General features: G+C 45.1%; 1 protein-coding gene across 2 annotated transcripts in view; it reads left to right on the top strand.

The window, feature by feature from the left end:
- The first annotated feature begins 12,252 nt into the window (after nt 1-12,252).
- The window catches only part of LOC143924717 (kinesin-like protein KIF19), a 109,593-nt gene continuing 108,292 nt past the window's right edge, over nt 12,253-13,553 (top strand). For both annotated transcript variants that reach the window (XM_077449143.1, XM_077449144.1), the window contains exon 1: nt 12,253-12,414. In XM_077449143.1, coding sequence (XP_077305269.1) covers nt 12,376-12,414 — 39 coding nt within the window. In that variant the 5' untranslated portion in view covers nt 12,253-12,375. The remainder of the gene's footprint in view (nt 12,415-13,553) is intronic.

The following is a 13,553-nucleotide window of genomic DNA, read 5'->3' on the forward strand; positions in this document are numbered from 1 at the left end:
TCTGACCTCTGATTCTGAAGAGGCCTTGGATTCTGGTAGGAATTCTTCCTATTATTTTTGTTCCTATTCCTATTGTTGGGTCCCCTCACTGGGGTTCCCCCTAAGGGTTGTTGAGAGGGCCAAAAAGGGGCTTCGCCCCACGGTCGCTGAAAAGGCCGCCCGGGATTAGCTTGATTGTTAGTCATCCCTCTCGGGCCCTGTTCCTCCCCTGTGGGGTAATGGATTATATTACCCCCTATAGCATTTCCCAGGGAACCTCTTATGGAGTCATTAGGGATAATATGGGGGAGTATATCCATCTGCTCCTTCTCTGCAGCCAACTTTTTTTTGCCACGAGAAGACCATTCCCGCTTGATAGTCCCCTTTATCCCTAATGTACTTTTTCTTCTTTTTAAATTTCTGGTCCGAGCCTTAATTTCCGATACAAGCGGAAGTAGGGCTTAGTTTTCTCGATTGGTGCCGTCGGCGGGGGGGAGTGTGCGCGCCCACGCTGACGTTGGTGCAGATCGAGGGCGAGGCTTGGTTGCCCATGTGCCGTGGGAAGGTGTCCCGCAGTTGGGCTTCAAAGTTTTGGGCAGTGACGTCAGGGAGTGTCCTCTTCCTCCCTCACATGTGTTGGGAGGAAGACGATCACTTCCGTCTTAGCACAAACGTCACTTCCGCCCTTACGTGTGCGGAGGACGGTAAGGGCGGACGTCATTTCTGCCCATACATTGCGGGGATTAGCATAAACGTCACTTCCGCCCTTGCGTGTGCGGAGGACGGCAAGGGCGGACGTCATTTCCGCCCATACATTGCGGGGATTCGATCCCCCGATCGAGCACAATGTACGAGGTGGGATCTTCCGCCCTTACGCGGGCGGAGTACGGCGATGGCGGACGTCATCTCCGCCCATCCATGACGGGAATTCGATCACCCGATTGGGCACAATGATTAGGGCAGGATTTATTCCTACACATGATGTATATAAGACCTTAGATTGGCCGCTCGGCGATAGCCGGAGGCGGCCATTGGGTAGCTGTTTCAGACGCATTTACGTCACTTCCGGTATAGAAGGCCTGGGCCTCCCACGGAGGAGGGGGCTTAGGCCTTTATTTGGCATATAAATATGAGGCAGAATGGTGTGTCACCCGTACCCCAAGACGACGTGATTTATCACGAAACGCGTAGGGCGGTGTGACACGCTAGGATTTGCCTCTCGTTCAACATAAGGATACAAACTGTGGAATACTGTGTTCGGCCGACGCATCCCTTTTTGATATACCTTCGTTTTCATCAACACTGTAAGTGTATTTCTTCCTCTTTTATATATTTTAATAAACGGTATTTCACTATTTGGAGTATCTTTCCGTTTTATGGTCAACCTCCCTTCAATCCATTGGAATACCTTTGAACTGGGACCTGGTCTAAGAGTGTTAACAAAGTTGGAGAGTCAGACACCCACGGGGTTCGGTTCGATTTGTTAAAGTGTGATCTACCAGGACATCTGAGCATTAACAAAGTTGGGAAATCAGACACCCACGGTGTTCGGTTTGATTTGTCAAAGCGTGATCTACCAGGATATCTGGTAAGAAGCCATCTTATCCCTTTGGTGGTGGTGCACTATAGCATTTTCCATAAGTCGGAGCGGCAACCAGAATACTGAGGCTATCTGATACACGTGGTGTTCCTTTCTTAGTTTTATTTATGGACTATAATTTATGATTATTTTCTGACCAATTTTGCCTCACGTTCTGTATCTCACTATAGAGTGGTATTTCCACTCAGGTCACTTGTTTACACATATGATTTCTGCAATTTTGCTTTTGTATGTAAACGCATATTTTGTATATTTAACAGAACTTTTGTTGTTTATTAAGTTCACAATTTATACACAGTGTTCTTTTAATCACATATTGGCCCCTGTATTAGGGGATATTACATTTGTTCACTAGTGTGCCCTTTAATTTTTGTCTCTCGATTGGAGGGACCAGTTACCCTATTTTAAACTTTAGGGATTGCGCGGTTCTCTTTGTTTTCTTTTCACTCACATATATTTTTTTGGTATATATTAGAACTGCAGCATTATTGATTTGTATACACTATTCTGTAGCGCGATCTTTTTCTTCTTTTTTCTGGCTATGGCGGACCGCCTAGTGGTGGCTACCTGTGTGCCTTTGATCAAGGCCCTCCGGGACTCGAAACTCTTTCGGCAACTTACCCGACGGCATGCACTATTTGACGCCTGGCGAGCCCTCCATCCAGGGGATTGGCAATATACGTATTATTCAGCTCCCCACCAAATGCACTTCCGCATAGATTCATTCTTCACCAATAACACTACGTTGAGAGCGATCCGTAGTGCGTCTATCCTGCCGATCTCATGGTCGGATCATGCCCCGCGGACCATGCCCCGATCATGCTTACCCTGTAATTGGGCTCCTCTGCAGCTCGGCCCTATAATTGGAAGCTGAACACATTCCTTCTACAACACCTCCCCTCCCACTCGGAATTAGTTTCGACCCTCAGCCACTACTTTACAGAAAATATGACCCCAGATGTTACCCTCCCCACTCTGTGGGAGGCCCACAAGGCGGTTGTATGGGGTAAGTGCATGGCACTTTCCTCAGCCATGAAGAGGGACGTCGCGGCCACTAAATTACACATAGAGAAGGAGCTCAGACAATTAGAACAGAAATTGCACACATCTCCATCCGTGCCACTCCACAGAAAAATCACCAACCTACGCACGGCGCTCTGAGACTTGGCACTACGCCGGGTAGAAAAAGCCCTACTGCGGATTAAACAGACGTACTATACCGGCAGAGCTCTCGAACCGTATGCAGCAGTATCTATCCGACAGTGATATCCCTCGTATCCGAGAGTCAGACTTGGCCTCTTTGAATGTGCCCATCACGGAAGAGGGGGTGGAACTGACCATTAAATCCCTCCCTGCGCACAAATCCCTGGGTCCGGATGGCCTGCCTTACGAATATTATAAAGCCTTTCTACCCCTCCTACTTCCGCATATGAGTAGACTTTTTAACGCTTTCCTACTGAACACCCCCATCCCCTCGGATATGCAACGCTCCTTCCTTACCTTGATCCCTAAACCAGATAAGGACCCCAGCCTCTGCGCCAATTACAGGCCCATAGCGCTCTTGAACCCAGACTTAAAAATTTTCACTAAACTGCTATCTCTGCGTCTTAACAGGGTCCTACCCTCCCTGATTCACAGGGATCAGGTGGGCTTTGTCCCCCTCCGCCAGGCGGGGGATAACACTAGGAGGGTAATAGACCTGGTCGACGTGGCGAACAGGGAGGGGATGTCGTCCTTGCTTCTGAGCATGGACGCGGAGAAGGCCTTTGATAGATTGGGGTGGCCCTTCCTATTCGCCACGCTGACCCATATTGGGATAGGGGGACCTTTTTTGCGGGCCATACGCCACCTTTACTCCAACCCATCTTCTCAAGTGAGGACCCCCTTCGCCACCTCCTCGACCTTTTCTATCTCCAACGGTACACGTCAGGGATGCCCTCTGTCACCCTTACTGTTTGCCCTCTGTATAGAACCCCTGGCGGCGTCCATTTGACGGAACCAAGCTATTAGGGGTATTCCGGTTCGGGGCAGGGAATTTAAGATTTCGTTATTTGCGGACGATGTTATCCTCACCCTGACCCAACCTCAACGCCTTGAAGTCGGAGGCCCTCCCAATTAACATCCCTCCACCGGAGGTGGACCATCTACGATCCAACTTTCCCTACAATTGGAAACTTACATCCCTAAGATAACTGGGGATAAACATTACCCCAACCTTCACCTCCCTATACCAAGCGAACTACCCACCCCTTTATGGAGATATTAGGCAACTACTCTTACAATGGCGGAAACACCAAATTTCTCTCCTCTGTAGAATAGCCTCTGTGAAAATGACAATTCTCCCGAAGCTCCTCTACCTTTTCCAGACTCTCCCCATCCCCGTACCTTCATCACACTTGAAAAAAATACAAGGAGACCTACTCCAATTTACGTGGAATTATAAGCGGCACAGAGTACCTAGATCTGTCATGATTGCCTCCCGGTCGGATGGGGGTTTAGCGTTCCCTGATCTGGTTAAATACCACCAGGCGGCCCAACTCCGCGCGGTCGCTTCCTGGTATACCCAAAGACCTCACAACCGCTGGTCGGAAATCGAAAAACTATGGTTGGCTCCGACACACCCTAATTGCATGCTCTGGAGTGCGCGCGACATCGGTCCCCCAGTCCCGACTGCTGGGATCCATGTCCCATCTGCAACGCCTCTGGCGTAAGCTCTCTAAAGAGTTTGGCTTGGCCTCGGATAAATCGCTCCTGACCTCCTTTATATGCAACCCCCAGGTGCCAGATAGCTTATCCCACCAGATGTCACACCCCTGGTCTTCCCGGAACCTCTTCCACCTGGGGGCCCTCGCGGACCCCAGATCACGGAGACTTCTGCCCTATGTTGACCTCCAAGCCAAATACGACCTCCCCCGTCAGGGATTCTATAGCTATCTGCAAATCCGTCACTTTGCCCAGACCATTTCCTCCGACCTCCGCTTCTCTCCGCCTACCTCATTTGAAAACGTTATTCTAGCGGGCACGGCCCAGAGAGGGATGATCTTAGAGATTTACAAAATACTTAATGCATTTTCTATGGGCTCTAAAGGCAAACATGCATACATGCTTAAATGGGAGGAGGCTCTGGGTGAGGTGTTCACGGAGGAGCAATGGTGGACGATATGGTCACAGGCATCCAAAAGCTCCATGTGCACACTTTATCGGGAAAACGCATACAAAATTTTATTCTTCTGGTACATGACCCCGGACGTTCTTCATGCCATATACCCCTCTGCAACGGACAGGTGCTGGCGCTGCCGGGAGCACAAGGGCACCCTCCTACACATTTATTGGCAGTGCCCCCGTATAGTGCCTTTTTGGAGGGAGGTCCAACAACTCCTGACCAGTATTCTGGACCGTCCGCTGGACTTGACTCCTAAAACTTTTTTACTTGGTGTCCCCATCCTCAAACTGTCAAAATTCTTGCAAAAACTAACTCGGCACATCCTGACGGCAGCGCGGTGTCTTGTGGCCCTGCACTGGAAAAAGACACAGCCCCCTACCCCGGGTGCACTACACGCCAGAATCAGGGACGTGGAACTAATGGAAAAGATGACCGCCAGGATACAGGACCAGTTGGAGGCGCATGATGTGGTTTGGAGTCTCTGGAACCTCAGGGAGAGCCGGACCTGACAGACATGCGGAATGTTTACGGTGACTACCCTCCCCTACTTCTCTCTTTCCCCTCTTCTCTTTTCTTTAACACTCTTTTAGTATCCCTCTCTTTTCCCAGCTCCTGGCTCTTCTCTCACTTTTCTCTTTCTTTCCAAACTCTCCCAGGAACATATGTTTGATAATGTTATGTACTAGTATATAGCACTTTAAGTCGATACCTGCTGTCTCCGCAAGTAATTCTTCATTAGACAAAGAGTTTTGAGGATCAGTTTACTGTTGATTGATCTTTACTTTTTATTCACTGTTGAGGATGATTCTAATGCCTGCGGACAGCACTACCTGGCCTGGTTAGTACCTGCTCCAAGTGGCTATACTCCACAGGCTGGTATGCTCTTATTGTTTGTTAACTTTTTGTTTTTGGTTCCACCAATGTCGCATTGAAGTGTATGACATGTACTGTTTGATACTACACAAATAAAATGTTATTTGAAAGAAAATGATACCACATGGAAGTATATAAATGTATCTTCATTTTGAGACTAAAAATTATTATCTAACTTTATTTTCTTGTTCTTTTATTGCAAGGTACATTTGTCTTGGTCAGATCTACGCATCATACAGTTACATCTGGTGGCTTGTGAAAGTGTCATTGCCTAACATTTCCAATGAAAAGTTGTATATATTTTTCCTCAGAAGCCAAGACGCCTCAAAACTGTGTAAACAACGCAGATAACATTTGCTACATTTGTGGCCAGGGTACATTTGCATCTCAAAAGTGCAGTACACAGTGGTAAAAAGAATGCCACCTATATTTTGAATACAAAATAGGGGATCAGGACAAAAGTTGGAGCCCTCATTATTGTTGCATTACATGTGCATCGTATATGCGAATTGGCTAAATAGGAAGAAAAAGTCCACGCCTTTCGCAGTTCCAATGGTTTTTAAGGAACCCACCAATCATAGTAGCAACTGCTATTTTTGCATGGTTCCCCCAATTGAAAAAGGGATTCCAAAACATTCCATCCGCACTGCGTCCTTTACCCCATGTGAGGACTTGCCAATTCCAGATCCACCAGAATCCTACTCTTTAGAAGAGTCTAGACTCAGATGCTGATAAAGATAATGAGCAGGATGCAGCTGATCCAGAGCCATTTATGTTAGCAGACCCAAACTTTAACTTTTGGTATCAATAAAAAGATAACTTTATGATTGGTGTGGCACCATTCTCACTGCTATATCACAATTTGCAAAAAAGTTATGGAGCATAAATGCACATCCCCCTCGTAATTTTGAGTTATTTTGATGCAATTTCAACCTGAAGCTGGATCTTGGAAACTGGAGCCAATTAATATTCCGTACTTAATTTTCCTTTATTAGTGGCCCAATTCTGGAAACATTTTTCTAATTAATTTCCAAAGCTTTCTCCTTGTAGACCAGTGTTATGAAAATAGTTGACAACTATTTTTATAATCAATTATGTTGCTTAGTTGTATGAGCCCTAATTGGAAAGCCTTCAGGTTGCAATAATGCATTGAAATTTACAGAACTTTACATTGCTGCCAGAGGTGTGCGCAGCCTATTACATTAGGGTGTGTGCCACAAAGCTCAAACACACATGTCTTTTTCTGCAGCCTCAGCTGCATGGGACTGTGAATGAATGGGAAGTGCTCTGTGCTGAGCGGATCCCTGTTCATTTATAAACTGAAGCATAAACGGGAGATCCTCTCTCTGTGTGATCCGGCCAGCTCTCCTCCCAGCAGCTACGGCTATGGCCGTACTATGGCTGATTGCTTCTGGCAGACACAGTACAGCCTTTTTTTTTTATAGGACATCAGAGCGGCTGGGGGGCAATTGCCTCCTCCCGGCCCTGTCTGCCCCTGCTCCACATTTGCCCTCAGCTTATTTCCACTCGCCTAATGCGAGCAGGCGAGTGGAAATTTTGAGGGTTGGCCTAGGCGATCGAAACAGAAATTGGCCCCTGGTCAAAACCTCCCTGGATGGGGCTGTGGACCCATTCACAATGTGCAGTGATGGCTGGTGCTCAAAATTTTTGGGGAGGGCACAAACAAACTTTGTACATCAATTGCAGCCACTATTCCCATCAAATGCTGCCACTGTGTCATCAAATGCAGCGACTGTGCCCATCAAATGCTGCCACTGTGCCATCAAAGGCAGGCACTGTGCCCATCAAATGCTGCCACTGTGCCATCAAATTCTGCCACTGTGCCATCAAATGCAGCCACAGTGCCCATCGAATGCTGCCACTGTGCATCGAATGCCACCACTGTGACCCCCACTCACTCATCATCTGCCCAGCACTTACCCTGTCTTGGTGGGGCAGCGGGTGACGGCGGCGAGTGTTGTCCTCCATGCGTCTCCTCCCGTCCTCTCCACTCCTGTCCTCTCCTCCTGATAGGTGTCCAATCACAGCGCCTGTCATTTCAGCCAATCAGGTGACGGGTAACAAACCCGAGCACCTGATTGGCAGAGAGGCGGTTCAGTGTTAGGAAAGCGAATATTCATTTGCTTATGGACGCACTGCCACTGTGCCGTGGGCTACAAAGCCGGCTTCGCACAAGCAAGATGGCGGTGCTGGGGACAGTTTTTGTAGTTGCTGACTTTAAAAAATATATATATATATATATATATTTTTTAGACATGACTGTAGCTCCTCTAACCTTTATATGTTCCCTGAATAGTATTCACTTTGTGCAGAACTATCAGGAAACTAGGAATTTATTTGAATTTATTCCCTTATTGGTACGCTTACCATATTTACGCACCCTATTGCATAATTACACATTATACATCTTTGATCCTTGAGTGCCCCACAAGGGAATACCCTCATACCTGTACAGTATGCCAAACAAAAATCTTTTTTTTTCTAGTTTTATAGCATGGGGAAGGATTAGCACTGTGCCCGGAGCCACCCACTTGTGTGACATTAGCGAATTAATATTCGCCAATGTCTTCCTGCTTCTGCTCCCTGCCAATCAGAAAGTGGGTCCAGAGAGCCGATTGACCAGAGAGTCTTAGGACTGGTGCAGGCGCCAGCATCTGAAGTAAGGGAGACAAGAAGTGAAGTCTTGCAGCTTCACAGCCAATTTCCTACTGCGCAAATCTTTCTGTGTCTTGTGAATGGTCCCATAAGGTGTTATTTAATAAAAGCAAATCCACTGTGCACTACAAGTGCACTTAGAAGTGCACTGCAAGTGCAGTTGCTGTGGATATGAGGGGGACATGCAAGGACAATAAAAAACTGCATTTTTCCTTGCACATGATAGGATGATAGAAATCAGCAGAGCTTCCCCTCATTTCAGATCTTCCCCTCAGATCCACAATGACTGTACTTCCAAGTGCACGTGCAATGCACTTTCATTTTCAATGCACTCACTGTTGGGGAGGTGGGGGGTTGAACTTCCAGCTGCAGCTATCTGAGCCGGAAGTGGGAGCAGGTACCTGTCAAAACCAGGTACCCGCTCCCCCCCCCCCCCCCCAAAAAGTGCCAAATGTAGCAGTGGAGGGGAGGAGGATGCAAACAAGCAGAGCTTCACCTTTTGGGTGGAGCTCCGCTTTAAGGGCTCATTTAGAGATTTCTCCTTACTTCCTGTCTTGCTACAGTTTCACTTTTCAGTTTCATCACACTGTATCTGTCAGTGAACAGTGTCTTAAACACATAAATAGGGACCGTGATTGACAATATGGCAGCATGTCCAGTGGTGGGACATTGTGGGGTAGTTTTACGTACACCCTTAATACTTAGATGAAGATTTAGAGGTCTATTTCATACACCCTTACAGCTATTTTCTACTTACAATACTGTTGACAGTTCACCACAAACAGGGCCTCTTTACAGTGAAGAGAAATACCTTCTTTGTGGCTGCACTCCCTCCCTGGCTGAAGAATAATGCTCTGTACACACAGTCGGACTTTCCGATGGAAAATGTGCGAACGGATCGTGGTGTCGGAAAATCCGATCGTGTGTGGGCTCCATCGGACTTTTTCCGTCGGAATTTCCGAAATACAAAGTTGAGATCTGGATCTAAAATTTTCAGACAACAAAATCCGATCGTTTAAATTCCGATCGTGTGTAGACAAAGTGCCAGGCATGCTCCGAATAAATTACGAGACGAAAGCTATTGGCTGCTGGCCTCTTTATAGTCCCGTTGTACATGGTTTACGTCAACTCGTTCTGAACGTTCGGCTTTTCCAATAACTTTGTGCGACCGCGTGTATGCAAGACAAGTTTGGGCCAAAATCCATCGGAAAAAATCCGACGGATTTTGTCGTCCGAACGTCCGACCGTGTGTACAGGGCATAAGGTGTTGTTCCATTGTTGGTGGGCAACATTCTGCAGTTTATACTTTAGCAATTTTGTTGCTGTGTGATATTGCATGTTTGACATGTCTTTAGGTCTTGTGATTAACCAAGGACCATGAACCTTCTAATAACAAGAAGTAATGCAGATTTCAAACATCAAATGTGATGACTAGGATATTACTGACCACCTAAAATTGCAATTCTACCATCACAGGGAGAACTTGAACCTGTTATGGCTATATAGGTGCTAGATACAGAAGCCCATCCAAAACATGCATACCAGGCTTTTTAACACTCTCCCTCCCGTATTGGTTGGGGAGAACTGCCAATTAGAGCAGTGAGCAAGTAGGTTTGCAGCTTCTAATGAAACGACTTTTCGACGGACTAGGTCCGACGGTCTTACCGACAGACTTTCGGCGGAGTTCCGGCTGACCTTCCAAACGAATGGACTTGGCCACACACAAGCACACCAAAGTCCGACGGATTGGAACGTGATGACGTACGACCGGACTAGAATAAAGAAGTTCATATCCAGTAGCCAATAGCTGCCCTAGCATCGGTTTTCGTCCGTCGGACTAGCATTCAGACGAACTGATTTTTCGATCGGACTCGGGTCCATCGGAAAGATTTGAAACATGTTTTTTTTCTAGGTCCATCGGACCTTTGGGAAAAAAAAGTCCGCTGGAGCCCACACACAATCGAATTGTCTGACGGATTCCGGTCGGCCGGACCTAGTCTGCCGGAAAGTCCGATCGTGTGTACGCGGCATTAAGCTGTCCAGATGGTGAAAGCAAGAATTCAGGACAGTATTAAAGTGATTGTAAACCCTTGCATATAACCAATGAAGTGACTGGGCTCAGGTGATACACAGAGATGAAACAAATCTTCCTACATAAGCTGTACCTATTTATTTGCATCGCTTTATTCTCTACATCCATTCACAGATTTTTCTGTAAAGGTGAACTTACCCTTTAAGCAAACACACCCATTCATTGACATGTGGCTGTGTGCCACTTTTTTAACAGATTACTTACATTTGATGCAGAGATTCTATGCAGGTTTCTGGTGCATTTTAAATAAGTTTCCCGAAACCTCCACTGCATTGCAGTTTTGGTTTATGAAAGTTGGTGCTATATTATTATAGTTAGGACTAACCAGCAAGTGGAGCACTAGGCTTCTTTTTGCATGTCTGGTATGTTTACCTGCTTTACTGAAAGTGCCTTTTGTGTACAAAACCCAGTAGCTCAAGCTCCAGTTTATACACAATTTAGCTAATGAGTTAAGCCTCGTACACACGATCATATTGTTCGCCAACAAAACAGTGGCCCAAACTTTTCTTGCATACACACGGCCACACAATTGTTGGCCAACAATTACGAGCGTGGGACATACTACGTTGTTTTTTTAGCTCTTTAGCACCACCCTTTGGGCTCCTTCTGCTAATTTCGTGTTAGTAGAAGTTTGTTGAGTGTTGATTCACACTTTTCATTTCGCACTTTTCATTTCGTACTTTTTGTTTCTGAACGGCTGTTCGTCAACCAGACATGTTGAGGAATCGGAGGAGATAACGTGTTATTTATTATTGGCCTTGGAGTTATTGCTTTGACATTATTTTTTTGTCTGAATAATGATTTGATTTGGTATATTTTCTATATTTTTGGATGCATAGAATGCACTTTTTGGTTAAGTTCTATTGGCAGATAGCATGTCTAATTTTATTTGTTTTCTTTTTTTAATGCACAATAAAAAAATTGTGTAGAATAATACTTGGCTATGTGTTTTACTTCAAATGACAGTTTTTGAGTAGGCAGTTACATTAAAAAAATACAATGTAAAATTAACAAGGGACACCAACATAGTTATATCTTTGATCTTAAAAACTATGGGATAATGGTGCTTTAGTAACTTGCCGAAAAAAAAAAAAGCATAATCATATTATTCTTGCTATCACTAGAAAAAAAAAAAGCTTTTGAAAATGTGTTTGCAATAACTCCATCAGTATCACCAGCAAAGCAGCTTCATTATTATCCCATTAAAGAAGAAGAGAATTGTGAGCTGCATTTCGAAATTTCATAATTTGCCACGTCACAAATGTTAATTCTCCATTACAAACGCTAGTTTACAAGACCGACCGCTTCTGGCTCGTCCTTGCTTCGGAGCATGCGTGTTTGTACTTTGGACTTTTGTCCGACAGACTTGTGTACACACACTCGGAAAATCCGACAACACACATTTGTCCGTGGAAAATTTGAAAACCTGGTAGCCAACATTTGTTGCTGGAAAGTCCTACAACAATTGTCCGATGAAGCATACACACGGTTGGATTTACCAGCAGCTGCCTGTCATCGAACATTCCATGTCCAATCATATGTACGTATGAAAAAAAAAAATCTGAATTGGGAAGAGGAGGGATAAGTACAGACACAAGTTTGTGATAGCGTGAAGTCCTAGAATTGTTTCTGCTAATAAAAGAAGGGTAGGCCCAGTACTGATTAAAAGTAAGAGCACCTTCTTGTTGATCTAAATGTTTTTCTGTCAGGAAGCCAGTTTATCTAGTTTACGGAGTGCACTTTATGTTCCTCTAACATGTCTGTAACAGATGTTAGGTGTCTCCATACACACAGGTACTAGCATATGAGGTTGATGCAATGGTTCCATGGGAATATACTTTTCCTTTGTGTCTCAGCACAGGTGTGCAGTGTAGAAGATAAATCAATACTGCTGTATCATACCTCTCAGTACTGAAATGACGTAATGTTGTTCCCACACACACAACACAAGGTTTCTGGGAGACAGATGCAGAGGGACATTCTGAGAAGACAATGAACATCAAAGAGAACTTTCAGTACCACCAAATAACAGTAAGTTATGTTGTCCTCGGGCAGTTATAATGTATCTGGGGGAAAGGTTTTCAGTAACAGTTGCAGGACAGGAATATGGAGTTATAAGGGAATTTTAGATTGTATCTTTTACAGCTTCAGGAGATATGAATTACAAATGTGGTATTTAACTGGACTAGAATTCTGTTCCATGCAACTTGTTAAAGTGAATCCTGTGCACCAGCATTGGAAAAACTGTACCATGGACCCCAAGCTATTTGCAACTCATGAGACCCCAATTGTTTGATCATCTTAAAGGAAACCTTTGAGAACAGCACTAAAGTTACCATTGCTGATACCTTCTGAGAATTGGGCCGAACACTTGCACAAGTTTAAATTGATGTATCGTGAACAGCACTAACAATATCTGTGGTTTTCATTCAGTAAAGTCAATTCATTCCAAAATGAAATGTTAACAACAAAATCTTTTGAACGACATGCAAATGTTATGAGAACTTTAGTACAAATGTTTTGATTTTTTTTTTTTTCGGCTAAGAATTTTTTTAAAAGTCCATCTATGGTCAGCTTAAAGAGGAAGTAAACCCTGATGAGTTTACTTCCTCTTTCATTCCCTGGAAAGGTAAAGCATAATGGACTACTATGCATCGCATAATAGTCCATTATGTATAACTTACCTGACACAGGAGCCTGCTGTCCCCTGTAGTCTGGCGCATCCATCTTCTCGGTGGGTCTCGCTGCTCCGTCGCTGTCATTCGGTGAAGCCGTCACACCTGCGCATGCGCACGGGAGCCACAACTCGCGGCATATCGTCGTTGACCGAGGCGCGCTCAGTGAAACCATGTAGGTTTAGGAGATATTTCTTGGACCTACAGGTAAGCCTTAATCTAGGCTTACCTGTAGGTTAAAGTTGGTTGTAAGGGTTTACAACCACTTTAAGTGTTTGTTCACTCATGGGCATTGCAGTAGCGCATATTGGTACACTGCAGTGCCATTCATTTTATTGCCCAATATACCTAGATAAAAAATGCAGCATGCATCTAAAATTTGGTGTGGTAAGGTTCCTTACAGCCCACCTATTTTTGAAGGGGCTACCTAGAGGCGATTCAGTTCGCATTGTGCGCTATATAAGTATTTCATTCATTCATTCATTCAATCCAGCA

The sequence above is a fragment of the Lithobates pipiens genome, unplaced genomic scaffold (assembly GCF_037356315.1).
Source record: "Lithobates pipiens isolate NorthernLeopardFrog02 unplaced genomic scaffold, aLitPip1_a1.2 Scaffold_22, whole genome shotgun sequence".
NCBI classification, from domain to species: Eukaryota; Metazoa; Chordata; class Amphibia; order Anura; family Ranidae; genus Lithobates; species Lithobates pipiens.